General features: G+C 40.0%; 1 protein-coding gene across 1 annotated transcript in view; it reads left to right on the top strand.

Moving 5' to 3' along the window:
• Positions 1–4,895: 4,895 nt before the first annotated feature.
• The window catches only part of CAMK4 (calcium/calmodulin dependent protein kinase IV), a 139,580-nt gene continuing 126,736 nt past the window's right edge, over positions 4,896–17,739 (top strand). The window contains exon 1 of the mRNA XM_030968453.1: positions 4,896–5,186. Within this exon, the coding sequence (XP_030824313.1) occupies positions 5,014–5,186 (173 nt within the window). The 5' untranslated portion in view covers positions 4,896–5,013. The remainder of the gene's footprint in view (positions 5,187–17,739) is intronic.

Raw genomic sequence — 17,739 nt, 5'->3', positions numbered from 1 at the left:
AGCTGTTCCCCTTCAAGTTATTCCTTAATGTCTTCTTCAGCACTGGGCAAAACATACATTTTAGAAAATAGAAAAAATGTGGTTTAAATATGGAGGTTTTTTATTTCTTCAATTCATTGCAAATCCACACAGGGTGCTAATGCTTAAACGTCCTTGTAACCTTCCTCCAAAATGACCAGTTTACCAGAGTTGAGGTTGAACTCCAGCCTACCCTGGGAAAGTGAATTCTCTTCATAAATCACCATTCCTCAGAAACTGCTAACTTTGCCTTCCTCTTACAGTCTTCATAAAATTTCCTGTATGCAGACTTCTTTTTCCAAATACCAAAACATAGATGAATTTTTCTTTTATTTCTTGAGAGTGAAAGAAACAATATTAACATCACTTTTAAAATCTTTGATTTTAAAAGTTCTTGCCTCTGACTAGGACTCTTTATATTTGTTTTCCTAGTAAGTTTTTCCAGCTTTCTGTTGAAAGGGTTGAAAATATGGCATCACCTTAAACCTGGCATAAAGTTTGTATTCTTACTTGTACATTTTAGATTTCACGTCATGGTTTGCTTTTTTTGGGGGGTGCAGGGGGTGGTGAGAGGAAGGTGTTCCTTCTCCCTGTGATGGAGGGAGTTTAAACTACATATTTAAACTATTTAATAGCATTTGACAAGGAGGAGAAAATTTTGCCTTAGAAACAAGGAACACTACATCCTGGAGAAATTTCTCTAGCTGCTAATAATGGCAGAGGACCTCCAGCTGGATTTTGTTTGAGCAGAGATTAGAGACCCAGCAACAGCTAAGTGAGCTTAACTCAGGAAGAGCTATGTGTGACTTCTGTGGGTCCTACCAGGTGACTTCTGGTTTATGAAGCTTGTCCTCAAGGGGGTGGTTTATTTAGGTTTAATGACTCACAGGCTTGTGGACCAGCTTTATTTTTTTTTTGTGAACCAGCGCTGTTTGATCCTGGAAAATGAAAGGGAATGCTTCAAGTATCCTCCTACATTCTAGAAATCAAATGATTTATTGAATCACTTAAAGAGGGACAGGAAAGATAAGTGACCATGGTGCAAAGATAACTGTTCTGCGTGCCTTCCCACAATGACTATAAAATGACCCTATTGATACCCTCAGCCCACATGATGTGGTTCAGAGATGGGTGAATCACACTGTTTTCTAACAGTTTATCATCAGGCAATCACTCCTTTTATCCCCATTTACACGTCTGCTTTTCCCAGTCACTGGCAAAAAAGTTCATCTCAACTTCAAAACCTGTGGGTAGGGTTTGTGGTAAAGGGCACGTTGTTACTGTCCCTCACCTCTAATGTCACTCTGCAAAGGGTCAGTCTGTTCCTCCTCTTTGTTTCCTTGCATAACGACACCTCCTCTCCAACATCACTATTCTGCTGGCCTCTCCCAGCACTGCATTTATTCTCACCTGATTTAAATTCTTCATGTACACAGCTGATGAAAGAGTCCATCTTTACCCAGCAGCCCTATAAATCTTTAAGTAGACTTAGATTTACACATAAAACAGCATGAAAGATGATAATAAATTAAGAGACTGTGACGAACTTGTTCAATACAAGTAATAAGGCTTCCTAAACATAAATAAAAACAAGGAAATTGGCAGAAGTTTTTGGCATTCCCAACTGACAGGCATCCATGGAAGCTTACATAGTGATTCAGAGGTACTGGAAGTTGAGTGGGAGATGAAAGATGTTACAGAAAATAAAACCTAATGCAAGGCTTTGTATTCAGCAAGGAAAATCAATGACAGGGAAGGGAAGTGAAAGCTTTGGGGATTTGCCTTGATCTCAACTTTGACTTGTGTGTGACACGGTTTTAGCAACCTCTGTTTCAGAAGACTTAATCTGCATTACAATTATAGCAGGTAAGCATCTGGTCTAGCACAGGTGGAAATGCAGAATCTATACTGGATCATCTTTGTAAAGAAGGAAGTTCTAGTACACAAAAACCTCTTTGAGAAAAGTATTGCTTAATGGGGACTATATCTGACAATTTGCTTTTCACAGATAACCTTTATTGCAATAGGTGTGGACACACTTATACCTTCAACAAGAAGCTGCTGCAGTTTGTCCAGGAAGAAATGCTGACCTAAGTTTCAGGGGACTAACACAGTGCTCTTTCAAATGATGCCCACAAACTGGAAACTGCTTATTCAAAACTCGGGACAGAACTTGGTTTTTTTTTTTGAGTTCCTACAAAAGGCGTAACTACATAGAATTGTATTAAAATTTCAGAAGTCAGGTTTAAAAAGTTCCTATCCCACATTTACCTTTTAATTTAGCCCTCTAAGGTATGTTCTGCTTATACCTGGTGCAGTGATGTCTGTATAAAGGACAAGGGCATTCACAAAACAGGACTACAGCAACCAGGAAGGGAGAAAGATTACTGACCCCACACCTCCACCAAGACACCAGATAACATTCCTGCTTTGGGGTCTAAATTTATGGGTGACAGGCAAGAGGCAGAAAATTGGACGTCTCTTGCATGTATGTTTTGTTCATATAAACTGCCTCCTCCTTGACCTGCCTTTTTTTTGTTTGAGTTTGTAACCTGGGTTTGTTGCCAGGAAAAGTATGATCTTTGTATCTCCATAATAAAATTTTGTACATGGTGTGTCACAAATTGATAAATGCAGATTTGTTAGCGTTTTAGTTTCATGTCCAATACAGTTGGTGCAAATCTTCACATGGTTAACACAGACCTGAGTTGGAGCACTTCACATTTGAAACGCTGTCTTTGGTTTCCATGATACTGAGAGGCATTTTTTTGCTGGTTAGATACAGTGTGCTGAAGACTTCCTTTAATTCCACATGGACATATTTGGATCTCATGATCTTAATTTTTGAAGGATGTGGACCTTCTGAAGAGCAAGGTCCAGTCAGTTTTCAAGTACAAGGTTGTCAGCATTGTGCAGTGCAGCTCACTTTTGAGTCAAGAGTTTCAGAGAAAGTAACATGCCTTTTCTAGATATACCCTAGTAAAAAAAAAAAAAAATAAAAAAAGAAAATCCACTGGTGCTACATCATTTACCAAGGAGTAGCTGAAGGCTCATGGTAACTATATCTAGATCATTAGAGACACGAACCTGATTGCAGGTACCCGGATAAATATAGTACTACTAAAACAATTTCTTCAAAAACCCCACCAGAACTGAATTATATGTGCCCTTTGGCTTGCAAAATACATTAGAAATTTGACTGAAAATAGGATGTGGAAAACCACTGTCTTCTAAGTGTGCTGATTTGCCATTTTGTGTGTGTGTGATTTTCTTAATCAGTGACCATTTCTTCTCCCAACAAATAAGATGAAAAAGTGTCACCTATCAGCCAAAGACTTCTGAAGAAAAGCTCTGCATGCACCAGCAGAGGCAGAGCAAGCTGGGGGGTTGAAAGAGGGCACAAGCAGCAGTGAAAAGGCTGCCTGGTGCTTTGGTGCTGATATCAGCCCTGTCACTATGGGTGCTCTGGGCGTGACGTTCATCCCAAAGGAAATTTGGAGTTGCTGTCAAACTGTATTTGATGTAACTTGGTTTCCTAATCAGGACTTTGGGTTACTTTTTCCTGACTTCCAAATACGAATTTGAAAATGATAAAATCTCAAATTACAGTGGGGTCTACATTTTAATTTTATAATGGCAGTAACTCCAGGCAGAAAGGTTTTATTTCTCTTTTATCTATTTCATTTATCTCTCATTCTTTCCCACTAGTAACAAAGACTAGTTTAGAATATACTTCTTCTATTTGGTTACACAGAGAGAAGCACTTCTTTGTTAAGATCTTTGAGAAATTAAGAGGTTCAGAATTAAGATTAATTGCCCATCCGGTTACAGTTAGGAACTTCTAGAACAGTAAGAGACAGACTTGTTTATGAGGGGAATCAAATAATTTTGGAAAACATCACATCTGAATCAGCAAAACACTGAACAGGATACTGTGCTTTATTTGAGGAAGAAACTCGACGTTTGAAAAACAGGCCAGCGAATTGTGGTTGAAATTTGGAGAGCAATACTTCGTCCCTTCTGCTGTGCAGGTTCGCACATGGTCCATTTTACCTCCTGCCTGTGCTGGCATGGCAGTGCGAGTGGGTGTGACAGCACAGAGAGGATGCGAGTGGGATTGCTCTGGCACACTATGCATGCCAGGCACACACAACTGCTGCTGTTTTATTTCGCCACTACACCAACAGAAACGACCCTTCTTGTAGATGTTTCTGGCTAAGGATTCTGCAGTCGGGGATGTAGCATGCTTTAGTATAATTCGCGTGCATTTCATAACCTGCAGATTTCATAACCTGTTAGAGAGTGGCATTGCAGCAAAGCTATTTTATTTCTCTATGGCTTCTTTTAGTTCTCTGGTGGGAAGGGAAGATGTGTTTTGGGGATTTTTATAGTCATGTTCGAGAATTTGTCAGTCTCTTTCTTTCCCACTGCTGTTTGCCTTGCTCAGCCTCAGCCCCCACACCCTCCTCGCCAAATTCACGGCAGAATTCCTGAACTCCCGCTCGGAAACTGGAAAAACGCTGCGGCATGGCGGGCCGGCGCCCACCGCCCTCCGGGCTGCGCATCCCGCCCGGCCCCGCCGCACGCCGCCCGCGGATCGGGACGCGATTCCTGCTGCCGTGCGCTGTCCCCCGCGGGGCCGTGTCCCGCTCCCGGCGCCGCTGAACTCGGGGCGCTGCCTCGGCCCGGCCCGGCCTGCCCAGGGGCTCTCTCGCCGCAGGTTCGGGGGGCGGAGGGAGCGGGCGGGGGGCGATGCAGGCGCATCCCCCGCCCCGGGCCCGCCCGGCCCCGCCGGGCTCGGCACCCGCCACCGCCTCTCAGGGGCGGCGCGGGGGGAAGGAGGAGCAGGGGAGAGGGAGGGGAGAGCGAGGGAGGGAAGGAAATAAGTAAGGAAGGAGAGAAAGAGGGAGGGAGGCGAGGTGTAGCCGCCGCCTTGTCGCTCTGCGTTCTGCAGCCGGCGCGGAGGAGAGGACAGCCCCCGGCAGGCGTCCCGGCATGCTGAAAGTCACCATGCCCTCCTCATCCTCATCCTCATCGTCCTCCTCATCCTCCTCCTCTGGCTCCTCGGCCGCCAGCCGCCCCGGCTCCGCCGCGCCCGACTACTGGATCGATGGCTCCAACAAGGACACCCTGGCTCACTACTTCGAGCTGGAGTCCGAGCTGGGACGGTGAGGCGGGCCGGGCCGGGCCGGGCCGGGCGGGCGGGCGGGCGGGCGGGGGGCGGCCGGGGCTCGGTGTCCCTGCCCGCGTCGCTGTGGCCGGAGCGGCAAAACTTTGGCGTGCGTGAGCGGCAGCGGGAGACCGTGCGGCTTTCACCAGGGGCAGGCTTTCGAAGGAAAAATCCCAGCTCCCCGAGAGCCAAGCCGAGAAACCCCCGGGTGAAGGGAATGATTCTGGGGAGGAGGCGTCTCTGCGCTCGGCGGGCGGCTCTTGGGCAGGGTACCTGTGTGCTGCCGGCTGAAGGGTGGGCATCGCTTCAGAGCGCCGAAACGCCGCCTCATTCGCGGCATCCCTCACGCCAGACCTTCCGCCGCTCTCTCCATTAGCGGAACCGTGCGCTGACAAAACTCCCACCCGAGACAGGATTCCCTGAACAGGCCTCTGCAAGCAGGGTCCTTCCCATCGGGGTGCAGGGTAGGCGAGGCAGCTGCTACATCTTCATTCATTGATTTTTGTACTGCTACCCTGGTGATGGTCCTGCCCAGCAACTTAAAGGTCCCAAGTGTTCAGGTTCTTAAAAACTGAAGTCTGATGTAAAAACTCTGTATCTGACGTGCAATTTTTGCCCTCTTGATGCATTTGTTAATTCATGTTGAATTTTCAGGTAGAAACTAATGTGCAAAAAAGTGAAAAATTGCAGGGTCTTTGAAGTTCACAGTACATGGCTTAAATGTGTAAGTCAGTAGGCAGCAAATAGCAGCTGTTAGTTTTGCCAATGATAGAGCATTAAAACTCCTGAATAAATGTGGGAAATTTGCAGATACGTGGTTGCCTTGGAAGAATACTCTTTCCAGAAAGGACATGCAATGAAAGTTATTGCTACAAAGCATACCTGTGCTTTCTGTACCTTAACTAATAGGGGCAGGAAAGGGGATAGTAATATAATATAGCATAACTCTTGACTTTCTGCCTAGGTCTTATACATCTGCTGCTACGTTTTTTCCCCCCTCACTGTTGCTGCTATTCCTAGCCAGATTTAATAGGTATAATTTTATGTATACTTATCACATTTATATTTGACTTCACTGTACCCCTGTGCAGAAGCATAAAAATATAAAGCGGGAAATATTGGTGTGTTGGTTGTGTGTCTAGAGTCAACAGAAATGGAAACCAAACAAAATACAGCAGTTGATACCAACCCTGTCCCCTGTGTTAGAACTCTTCTCTGGTGTCTGTCTAGAATCCTTCCACCTTTTGTGATGGTGACTGTGGGCTTTGCTTTTAGTGCAATATGCATTGGTGATGCATCTTGGGTTTGTTGCATAAGGAGGTGTTTTTAACATGTGAAATAAATCTCCAGGTTTTGGTAGGAGGAGTTAATGCCTGTAAAAGTATTAGAGTAAAGGTGAGATGCAATGGATTTTTCTAACCTGCAAGGTGAGAGAAACACTAACAAAAGGTTTGAATGTGGAAGATAACCGCACCCAAGCAGTGTAGAGATGTGAGCCCTTAGGTCTGCTCTGTTCCTGGGTAGAGCTAGGAAGTAAGATTTAAAGCAGAAACAATATAGGAGAAAACAACCATCTTGATCAAAGATTGAGGTGGAGAAGGGACAGGTGAACTTGGAGGGCTACATGGTTTGAGAGAAAATTTCTCTAATGGGTATGGCAATGAGACCTTGGTCCTTAGGCCAGCTTTGAGGTCTTTTCAGGGCCAGCACCCAGAGTGCTGATGGTTGTCTCAGAAGCCCTCTGATAGGTGTATCATGGCAAATCTATAAAGAAGATCCAACAGTCCCTCTTGGTTCCCAAGTGTCATATAAAAATGTATTGCTTTGTCTTGGTAACCCTTTCTCCAAACTTTTAGTTTTGCATATGGTTTTGAGTATGTCTACAAAAACAAAATTATTTATTGCCTAGCTAGGTTAGTGTTGGGGAAAATGTGTCAGGTGAGGCTGAATAATGTGGCTATGTGATCCCTTTAGATGCAGTAAATAAAGTAATATACTGAAATAACCAATGAAAAAGATTGTCCTAAATTATCTTTAGCAAATACAGGGATTGAAAGATGTCTTTTGGCAGACTCCAGAGATCTGCATTTGGACAGCTGTAGCCAAATATGGGAATTCCCATTTGGAAGGAGTGCTTCTTGTGCAAAGTATATCTGAGATATCCCTAAGACTTCTAACTCTGTAACTCTTGCTTGCATGACTAGCTAAGGAGTCATGGAAGAAGAGGGAGATGATCCTTTAGAAAGAGTGATAAAATGCCTTTAAGCTTAGGTGGGAGTCAGCAGTTGTTTTTAAACAGTGGAGTTCCACAGGGATCACTTTATGTGTCTGTGCTGCTCAGCACATTCATAGATAGAGGGGTTTAACAGAAATATTTGCCGGTCTTTGTAAATTGTCAGGTGTTTAAAGGTTGTGTTGCCTACAAAGGATTACAGAAAGGAACAACTTACTCTGCTGTTAGGGCATTTAAATGGCAGATGAAGTTTGGATAAATAAAATGGCGTGGATGGAACATCTCATTAGAGGTGCTTGTTGGCTGGGGTTTTTTTTTGTTTTTTTTTTTTTTTTTTCTTTCATGCAGGCCCTTGGGGGTATCTGTCAAAAAATGGGGCATCCAGTCAAAACTCAGTGACAGGAGGTAAGGCTGCTTTAGCAGAGTGTACTGGAAGTCCTGGCCATGGACACTATGGATGCTGAGGGCTTACATGGACTTAATGGGCAACAAGACAACTTTACATGCAGGAAATCCACTAAGACTTATTAAACCTGAAGATGCTAACTATTGAACTGTAAGTTCTTGAGGGTTTTCAGGGTGTTCTCTGACAGTGTTGACAGGAGTTTGCTCTATTCTCACATTCTTCTTGAGGCATCTGTGTTTGGCCACTGTTCATACTCTGGGCTAGATAGGCCTTTATTCTCATTCTTTTATTCTGTTTTATGTTCCACTGAAGCCCTGATTAGTTCACCTTCCTCTTAATCCATTTTTACAAGGTTTTTGTGTGTAAGTGGAGCTCAAAAATGTGAAATTTTGTACCTTGCTTTAAAAAATGTCTTTCTTTTACAGGCTGCAATTGTTTATGTAGAATTTGGAATTTTATTCTGAGCGTATTTTATCTAAAAGCTTATTTTCCACACTTCCTTGGAAAAAGATGTTGAAAATGTTGTACTCTAAACTTAGATTTCCTTAAGGACTGAAACCTTTTGTTAGCCTTATATAACCCCTGCTTCTGAATTTATCTTTGGGCTTCTGAATTCAGGGCTGGTCTAAATATGGTATTTGACTGAAGGAGAAATTCAGTAATGATTTTTTTGATACCCAGCAATACTACAAAAAATGAAAATTTTCTTTGTTGGAATTTTACTTGACAGGCAACCTCTTTGCCTAACTAACTACACAACTGTCTTTGATGAAACTGTCTCATGTTACTATTGTAGGCAGATTGCAAATCTATTAAATGGTCAAAAGCAGATGAAAGTATTTCCAAGCAAATCCTTTGGGCTTTCTTTCTTCCAAGGTTACCTTTTCCTGCCTGGGCAATCTTTCAGCTGTGTGATCCTTGCTGAAGACTGAGACTGAAAGGCTCTCAGTACTTGGCAACTTAGCTTGGACTGACAGTGTGAGCTGAATCATAGGTGGTTTATGTCCTTGAGTTTTTAGCACAGAGAAAGTTTAAATCTAATGTACAGCTTGAACTCAAGATCTAAGTGTGCAGAATGACATCTTACTCTGTCAATCCTATTTATGAAAGCTGTCATTCTAACACGTACTTTTGTAATGGCAGAAGTAGATGAAATCAGCTAACTTCTTTGTCAGCTAATTTAAGCTAACAAAGCAAAAACTTCTTTGTCAAGCTGATAAAAGCTTTATTTTGTAGAAATGGATTGGTTTTGCACTTGATGCTTGGAAGTTCAAACAGTTTTTGCTTTGAAAGCATGCCAATTATTTTACCCTCCATCCCTTCATTAAAAAAAAGGTTCCTTTTTCTGTTCATCTCAAGAGTAATTTGTTTTACAGACTCTTTGCCCTGTTTATTTTGAAAAAATAATTTTCACAGTGTGCTTTAGGGTGCATTTAAATTAGGTCTGTCCCTCCTTCGTAACAATCTTGGTCACTTGCTTGTGAGTTTTTTTTGGTTTTTTTTGTGGACCTGAGGATTTTCTGAAGTGATGCAGGGATGCAAGTGACAGGCAGCACGTGTCTGTGGTGCTAGCTGTCTTTTAGGAATCGTGATGGGAATTATCTTTGAGCAGAAACTGCCCGTGTAGATGTGCCTGTGCCACAGACTGCACCTTGCCTGCTACCCTCCCACCTTCAGACAATGTGCAGGAGGAATTTTCCCTCAGACAGTTCCTGCCCATGGTGGGGAGGCTGTTGAGGAGGTGGGAAGAGTGAAGTTTCTGTCTTGGGTACCAGAAACCAGAACTTGCAGTGAATAGCCTGGGCTTTGACAACTAAAATTCTTTACTCAGTGCAGGGTGTGATTTTTCCACCCCTAGTTTTGTCTGGTTCAGCTCAAGAGCTGGTTGATTTGGAGGTAAAAAGCTGTGTTGAAAAAGCAGTGAAAGAAAATGTACTATTCCATAAATAATACCTGAAATGAATAGGTGATCAGTTCTGTGTAAATTTGACAGCTTTCTCATACTTAAAAAAAGAGCTATTAATAATGAAAAATTATGATAGAGAACAGTTATTTCTTGATTTTCAAGGTGGTTTTTTTCTGTCAGCCACCATGCATTTATGTCACTGGTTTAGATAATGTTTTCTAATTTGAAAAATTATATTTCTAATTGAGAAAATGAATAGCTCTTGAAATAAGTACTCTTAAGAATACTGAAAAAGTTATTTTCACAGATTGGTTTTAGGAGTGAAAATCATATAATTTGTGTTAATGCAAGAATTGTCAGGCTTGAAAAACATCACATTGAACTGCAAGAGGTAGGATGTTACAGAGTCATTCTTTTAGCATATTACAGAGAGAATCACAGAATATCTTGAATTGGAAGGGACCTACCAGGATTATTGAAGTCCAAATCTTACTGAAGAGAGAAAATCTGAAATCAAATAAGTATTTTCAAGAGCAATTGAAGAAAGTGGTTGTGGAATAAGCTTGTGTGATTCTGGGTGGAGAGCAGATAAATTTACTGAAGTTCTGTGGTATCAGAAGCATATTATCTGTTCATTCCACACAGTATCTTTTTGTGTGTGTAAGTGTGCACACTATTGTGTAAGGGATTGTAATGGACACAGTTGCACAGGCAGAATTCTTCCAGTAGAAGTTGTTTAAAGCTTGCTCACATAGTAAATAGCCACATTTAAAAAGACCACCAGTTATGAAAAACTCAGTGAAAAAATACTCAGCAGTTTGCAATAGCCTGTGCCCCATCTGTGGAAGTTCAAGTGCTCGCTAGGAAGGGCTAACTATCCTCTTCAGTCACTAAGATCAAAGAAGTTTTATTTTTCTGAATATTCTCTGAAAAGTTCAATAAGGAAATTTTTAAAAATAGTCATTCCTAGCCCTTATTTCGTTTCAAGTGTAACAGTTGAGCCAGCTTTATTGCAGTAGATGAGAACAATTCTTCTGCAGTCTTCTGCTATCCACAATATTGACTGGGCTCTGGGAAAGCAATCTTCTGACCTGCACATTGTGTAGAAAAAACTGCAGAGGTTTGAATATTATTTTCATCTATATATATGCAATATGAATGAGCCATTAGTAGGAGTTCAGACTGTATAACAATAAAGAACATGTACTTCCTTGTGCTTTGAAAATGAAGCAGAATTTAAACATAGAAACTTGCATATTTATTTGCTCCTTACTTCTTTGCTTAGGCATTCTTACCATACTTCCTTCATTCACAAAAAGCAAGCCTTTATTATCTGAACAATCAGTAATTTCACAAGGAATATTCTTTTTCCAGTACAGGGTTGATAATTCTGAGAAAGGGAAACCATTTATTTCCAAATGTTGGTGCTGCTTTTTTGTTCTTTGCTTGTCTAATGTCTTTTCTGGTATTTATAATTTCAGTTCTTCTTCCATTATAAAAAAAAAAGGGTAAGAATGACACATTTTATGACTATTCAGTAATATACTGGAAATTGTCTTACATTTTGGTGTTAGTGATGCTTTATTTGGCCTTGCATTGTCAATGTCATTACTATCATGGGTTACTCTCTGTTAAAACACATGGACAATTGGAGCCCATCCATATTTGCATCTGTTGCCCCATGAACAGATTGATGAGGTGTTATTTTACTCCTTAGAGTTTTATTCCAAAGTAATTCTGAACTAGGAGACCCTGTAACAATATGACTTTGCAAGTGGCCACTCAATGTGTAGCGAGTAAAGATTTTGAATTTGAATTTGATCTTCAGGGAACAAGAGGATAGAATCCACCAAAGTGGATTTGGTTCAGACATGAGTAATGGCTTGGACAACATGGTGCTGTAGATTATAAGTTTGCCTCCTTTCATTTATGTGGTTATCTGTGCTAGAGATAAAGGACCATAAAATGTAATAGAGAAGGAAATGGGAGCCCTCCTGAGGAACAAAAATAATTATGAAACATGCTGCCCTTTGACAGTGTACTATCTATATACCATGGCATTTTGAGGGGGATAATGTAAAAGCAAGTCCAAGAGTTGTAATTCACAGCCTGAAAAATAAAACACTAAATTTTATGCCCTTCAACAAATGTATAGTCTGTGTTCCAATGCATACCTTGCTGTGAGCATCCATATGCCACAGATAGGATGCCAGAACTCCAACTTTACCTCAGAACTGATGTCATCTCCACAGTCCTTTTCCCCAGACCCTCCTCACCGGAGACATGTGATGCTTTTCTCCTCTGGCCTGTCTCCAGGCATTGTGAAGAAAAACCAAAAACAACTTCCTTGGATTTAAGGAACAGCTGTCAATTCTAAAACAGGATCATGTATGTGTTCCTTTCCATGCCTTTCCCCACAATAATTTTTCCTTCTTGCAAATATTCGTATTTTGCTCTCAATTGAGATGATTATGAACACACCAATATGTTTACTTTTTTTCAAGCTTTTGATCTTTAAAGCATATCCATGTCTACCAGGTTCACTGCCTTTGGGTACTGATACTGCATCTTAATTTAGTCAATTTAGTGTGATTTCGTTAATGAAGACAACCCTGATTGCACCACAGACTTTAACAGAATGGAATGCAATTAAAAAATTCCAACAAATGTCTTTTTTTTGTCCTTTTGTATTGAGGTGACTGGGAGGGGCAGTCGATCAGATCAGCTGTCACTGGTATTATCTTCAAGTACTTCTGAAATAATGTTCATATTGATTTTCTCTAAATAGTCCTTGTTAACAGAGTCACACTGACAGTGCCAAAGGATGTGGTATGTGATTTTATTTTCTACTTAGATTTAAAAAAATTAAACGCACCATGCTGAAATGATTGGACTTCTGTACCCTTCTACAGAAGACTGGACATAAATAGTGCAGTTTTCACTTGATAATAAGATCTTTAGCTATTATATTTATTGGTGATTAGTTGTTTCAATTTTATTCAAACTTGAGGACATAACTCTTTCAGATTCTCTAAATACAAGACAGTGTTTGCTGTTTTCTGACGTATTAGGTGTCCTGCACCAGCCTAAAGTTGTGGATCAACATCATTATTTTAAGAAAATGCTTTGGACCAGAAAAAAATTCAATGCTTTTGACACAATATGATTGTTTTATATTAATGTGGTGGTATTACATAGTTTTAGATTTTTCTGAGAAAGTTGATGTTTTGGTAAGGCTGATAAAGCCCTGGGAGAGTCTTTACTCATGGATGAGGAAAGATTTTTTTAAATGTAATTTTTTAGCCTATTGACATATTTTCTAGTTTAATGAACCACATTTCTGATCTGATGTACAGTGCTTTACAGGTGTTTGGGTTTTTGTCTTCCTGATGGAGAATGTGTTTATCAGCTTCCTGTGTTGTGCAATAATGATTTGTTAAAACTGAATGCAACACATACTGAGAACTCCACCACCATTATCATAATGTATGCTCAGAGAGCTGTAGGATGCATGTACATGAATGTTTTTAGCTGCCTACTTTGAGTGATCCTTTCTTGGATCCTTCTCTACACATTCTCTTAAACCCTCATGATTTTCTGGCTGACTAGCTTAGTAAAATTAAAATTGAAAAAGTTGAAAGCTGATTTTGTAATGGGAAGCAACACTTCAAGGTATAGGTACTGATGACCCCTTAGGAAATGACTGATGACATTGTTTAATGACTTTAGGCTCCAAGTGATCAGAGAAAGAAACCTAACAAAGGTGGGGTTTTTCCCTTCTCCCTCTCACCCATCATTTTTTTTTCTGGGGATTCTGTTCAGCCTTTTCAATGGAAGCTGCAAATGCTTGTGGAGCACACTGTTCACCAGTCTGCTGCTGACTGTCAGAGGATTAACTTGAGTTGAAAGAGGAAGGCAAATGCTAATCTTAAAAAATGCTACTAGAACAACAAGTAACTGATAACATTGGAGCAACACGTATGGTACTGAAATGGCAATAATAAATTAATTTTGTTTGGTGCAGGGAGGAGGAAGACTGGTATCTTACTCTCCCTTCACAGCATTTTAATTCAAGAATGGCTCAACTGTAAAAAAGAACAGAGTTTAGTAGTTAAAATTAGCAACTGATGAATTCTAAGTAAGATCAGTAATCAATTCCAAATGGGGTCAATATGCAATATGGGGAAAATCTGCAATGAAAGAGACCCTAAAATTCACAAGCAGGTTTTTTTTTCTCTGTCTCCTAGGGGTGAAACCCATCTCCATCACTGTATTACCTCCATGATAAATATGCACATAAATTATTTTTTGAGTTTAAATTAAAATACCATCTTTCTTCATAATTTGTATTATAAGTCTTCAAAAGTGGGTGGAGCAGGAATAAAACCAAATTAAAAAGGCAGTTTTATTTATTGCTATAAAAGTTGTTCAGATAGTTGATTTGATTGCCAGTGGCATAAAGAGAATATTCTTTTCAGAGAATCATTAATTTCAAATTAGAAAAAAACCCCTTGGTCACCTTCTCCTTAGCACAATGCCATTTGAATATTGAGGTTGTCTCGTTATAGTACACTAGCTCATGTTAATGTACAATGATTTCAATTGATTTGGTCCATAATAGGCTATTTTTATTGTTCATGCTACACTTATATAGTAGAAGAAAAAACCAAAATATTTTAACCTCTTTGCATTTTTTTCCTGCATGACTTCAGAAAAGATGAAATGTCATTTGTGATGGAAAAGTCATATTAGATGTATTTCCCTTGCAAATGACTGTCTAAATTAGGACTGGTGAAATTTATTCTTCACATAAATAGCCCTCCAAATTACTTTCTTTCTCTTGTCAGTCTCTATTCTGTGAACTGGTTATATTTGCTATTTTTTAATTAACACAATAAATATATTCCAGATAGCCTGTTTAAGTAATTTTCCATGGTGTTTCTTATGAACCATGTGTTTTAACTGTATCAAATACCTAGTAATACCATTTTACTGTGTTTTGCTCTAAGTCACAGCTAAGATAGAATAATAATGATTAACAAGATGTGTTACTCACCCACAATGGCATGTGGCCATTAGCAGACCATATGTAATTCTTTAGAGCCATACCCGTTAAAGCTTGTTTTATCCACATATTCTTATCTTTGCAGTAGTTAATTTTCATATTTGAGGACTCTGGAATTTTCATCCCATGATAAATTTCAATATTTTGGCATTTCTCTTTGTTTTGACTTAGAATGAGTAATTGAAGTACTTACGCAATGTGGGTAAGGGGTAGTTTCACACCATGGAATTATTCAATCATTTTGAATTAAAATTTACAAATCTTTTCACATTTGTGTTTTATGTTCATTAAAGACATTCTTTGCTCAAAGTAACCAGATTGCAAGTATGAAGTAAGTTAATATCTTGTGTGATGGTACCTTATGAGAGTTCTGATTCAGGTCCCTCTTAACAGTTTTTGTCTTCTGTCTTTGATTCTTGCTTGGACTGTGATCTTCAAGCTACACCAAAAGTGATGCAGCTTTCGTGTGATTTATTTCCCTGCTGGAACATAGAGAGGTTACAGAAGCTCTGTTTGTCTACTGCCTCCAGTTACAAAATTGTCAGGCTTTTCTAATAAGAACAATAAACATTATTGAATGGGATGACATGGGGTCACATTTGCGTTTTTTACAACTGCTGTCTTGGTGGCTTATAGCTGTCTGGTTGTTTGTTGCCCAAACTGTATGTTTTCCATTTTCCTTCTCTGTTTGCAATTGATGGGATTTTATAGTGGTGTTCTTGTAATTTGTCTGTACTTCATGACCATGCAGTTAATGCAGCTAAATTTTATCCCTTTTCTCTTCATCCTACTCCCCAGGTAGTAAGTACAGGCTTTTTCTTTCTGTTATTATAGCTCTCTGATGCACTGCCAATGCCTCCCCACCTTTATCATCAGCAAACTGAATCAGCATACTCCAAAGTTCATGCCAAAGAAGATAATTCAAATATTAAATAAGACGTAGAACCAACCAAAGGCATAGTGCTCAAACATACGTGCATGTCAGATAAAAGCAAAAACACTGAAGTTATGTGCAATGTGTTTCTGGCAAGTTTTGGTGAAGGTTAGATGCAAAGGCAAAGAGACTGAGACTGAGAAACAAAATCCTAAAAGAAAATGGCTAATAAAATTGTTCTCCTCTATACCATTATTCCACTCCAACTGAAACTGAAACAAATCAGAATTCTTGCAGTATTGCCCATACCAAAAATGAGTCTCTTTTATTTTCCTTTGGTGATTCCTAGCTCCTTTAGCTAAGTGAGTCTATTCTCACCTTTCCTCTCCCCAGCTCCCAGTGCTTTCTCTAGAAAGAGGAAACACTCAAATGCACTCTCAATCATATTTATACAAAGAGGAAAAAATAATCTCCACATATTTAATGGGCACAACTTCAGAAGCTGCAAAATTGGTCATTCTACACCTGTCTTCTTGTGATGGGTGCCCAATAATATAATTGGCGTGCTAGTCAGGAAGCTGACAGAAATCTTGGTGTTTCAGTAGATTAGGTTTTAATATGCAGATAGGTGTAATCCTCCTCCTGTTCTTGAAATGTGGATTAAGTGCGTATAAATTTATTGACTGCTGAATGTTGAAGGACTCATCTCCAGTAAATCTGTCAGACAAAACAGAATATTTTTACAAGGCATTTGAAAATTATGTGGGTCTGTGAGTTATCTGCAGCCTGATAGGTACTAATTTTTTATCCATCCAGCGTAATAGTTGCAGTTGTGAAAAGTCACAGCAACATTGACATAAAATACTTGCCTTCCTAGGTATTATGAAAAATCTCTTTTAAATTTGCTTGTAAACATTTCCTCTGAAAACACACTGTGGAGGAATTTGGTTTTTTTACTCCCAGGTAGTTGGTTATGGTAGTTCTTCAACAGAGGACCACATCTGTGAGTTAGAATAATTAACTTAAATTTAAGGACTCCTTACATGCAAGGGTGAAGAGAACTACCTTGACCGTGGTTACAATAAAAATTTTAATTTAGAAGAAAGTCTGTAACCATCTGTACTTCTATAACAGCCTTTTAAATATGAGCAAGGCAGACAAGAATTGTGCCTAAAATTGGTATGTGATAGTTTTGCAGAAGAGACTGTACGACATGGTTGCCCATGTTACCAGGAGCTGTCTGGATGACTCAGGAAAGTTCTCAGTTATCTTCAGAATAACTGCATTGATTTTCAGTGTCCTCTTGTTGGCAGCAGTAAGTTCAGTATTGATCTGTTGATACCACCAAAGGATCAGGCAGATTCTCCTAGTCACATTCTTATCTCAAATTGAAATCAAAATGTCTTTAGGGGCCGATGTACTCTCCTGCATCCCTAATGCCTGGCTAGTGGAAAATGTACCTAAACTGCAGTTGTTGCTCTCAGAGATGGGTATGCAGTGCCTTGGGCATGTGTGTTTTAGTGTTTAAAGGAAAGTTAAATTTGCCTTCCAGAAAGAATCAACTCTAATGATACCATGAATGTGCTTTCCCATTTTGCTTGTGAAGACATTTTGTTTGGAAACATTCATCATTTGTTTCCAGAACTTTCAGCCATTTCAGAGTCTACTGACTAATGCATACAACATATATATATATATATATATGCTTGCAATACAATTTAGAATCAACTGGTCATCCTAAGTAATTTGAGTCTTTATGGTGTAAGAATGGTGGTGCTGGGTCAGATCAAAAGCCTGTTAGGGCTGATATCCTGTCTCCTATCAGCAGTGAGAAGCACATGCCTAGAAGAGTGGGTGCAAGAACATCTATCCTTTGATGCTTGCCCAGAGCAGCCCCTCAGCCTCCAGAAATCTGAAGCTAATCTGAACCTTCAGCTCTGTTCCTCATACCAGAGTAGTCACCTAAATTTGCATGCAGTGCTTGAGAGGTGACGCAGAATCACAGAATGGATGGGCTTGGCAGAGACTTATTAAGATCATCCAGTCCAACCTCTCTGCTTAACAAAG

Source organism: Camarhynchus parvulus, chromosome Z (assembly GCF_901933205.1).
Source record: "Camarhynchus parvulus chromosome Z, STF_HiC, whole genome shotgun sequence".
In the NCBI taxonomy this organism is placed as follows: domain Eukaryota; kingdom Metazoa; phylum Chordata; class Aves; order Passeriformes; family Thraupidae; genus Camarhynchus; species Camarhynchus parvulus.
The sequence above is the reverse complement of the archived record's forward strand: the minus strand, read 5'-3'. Positions and strand labels throughout refer to the sequence as shown.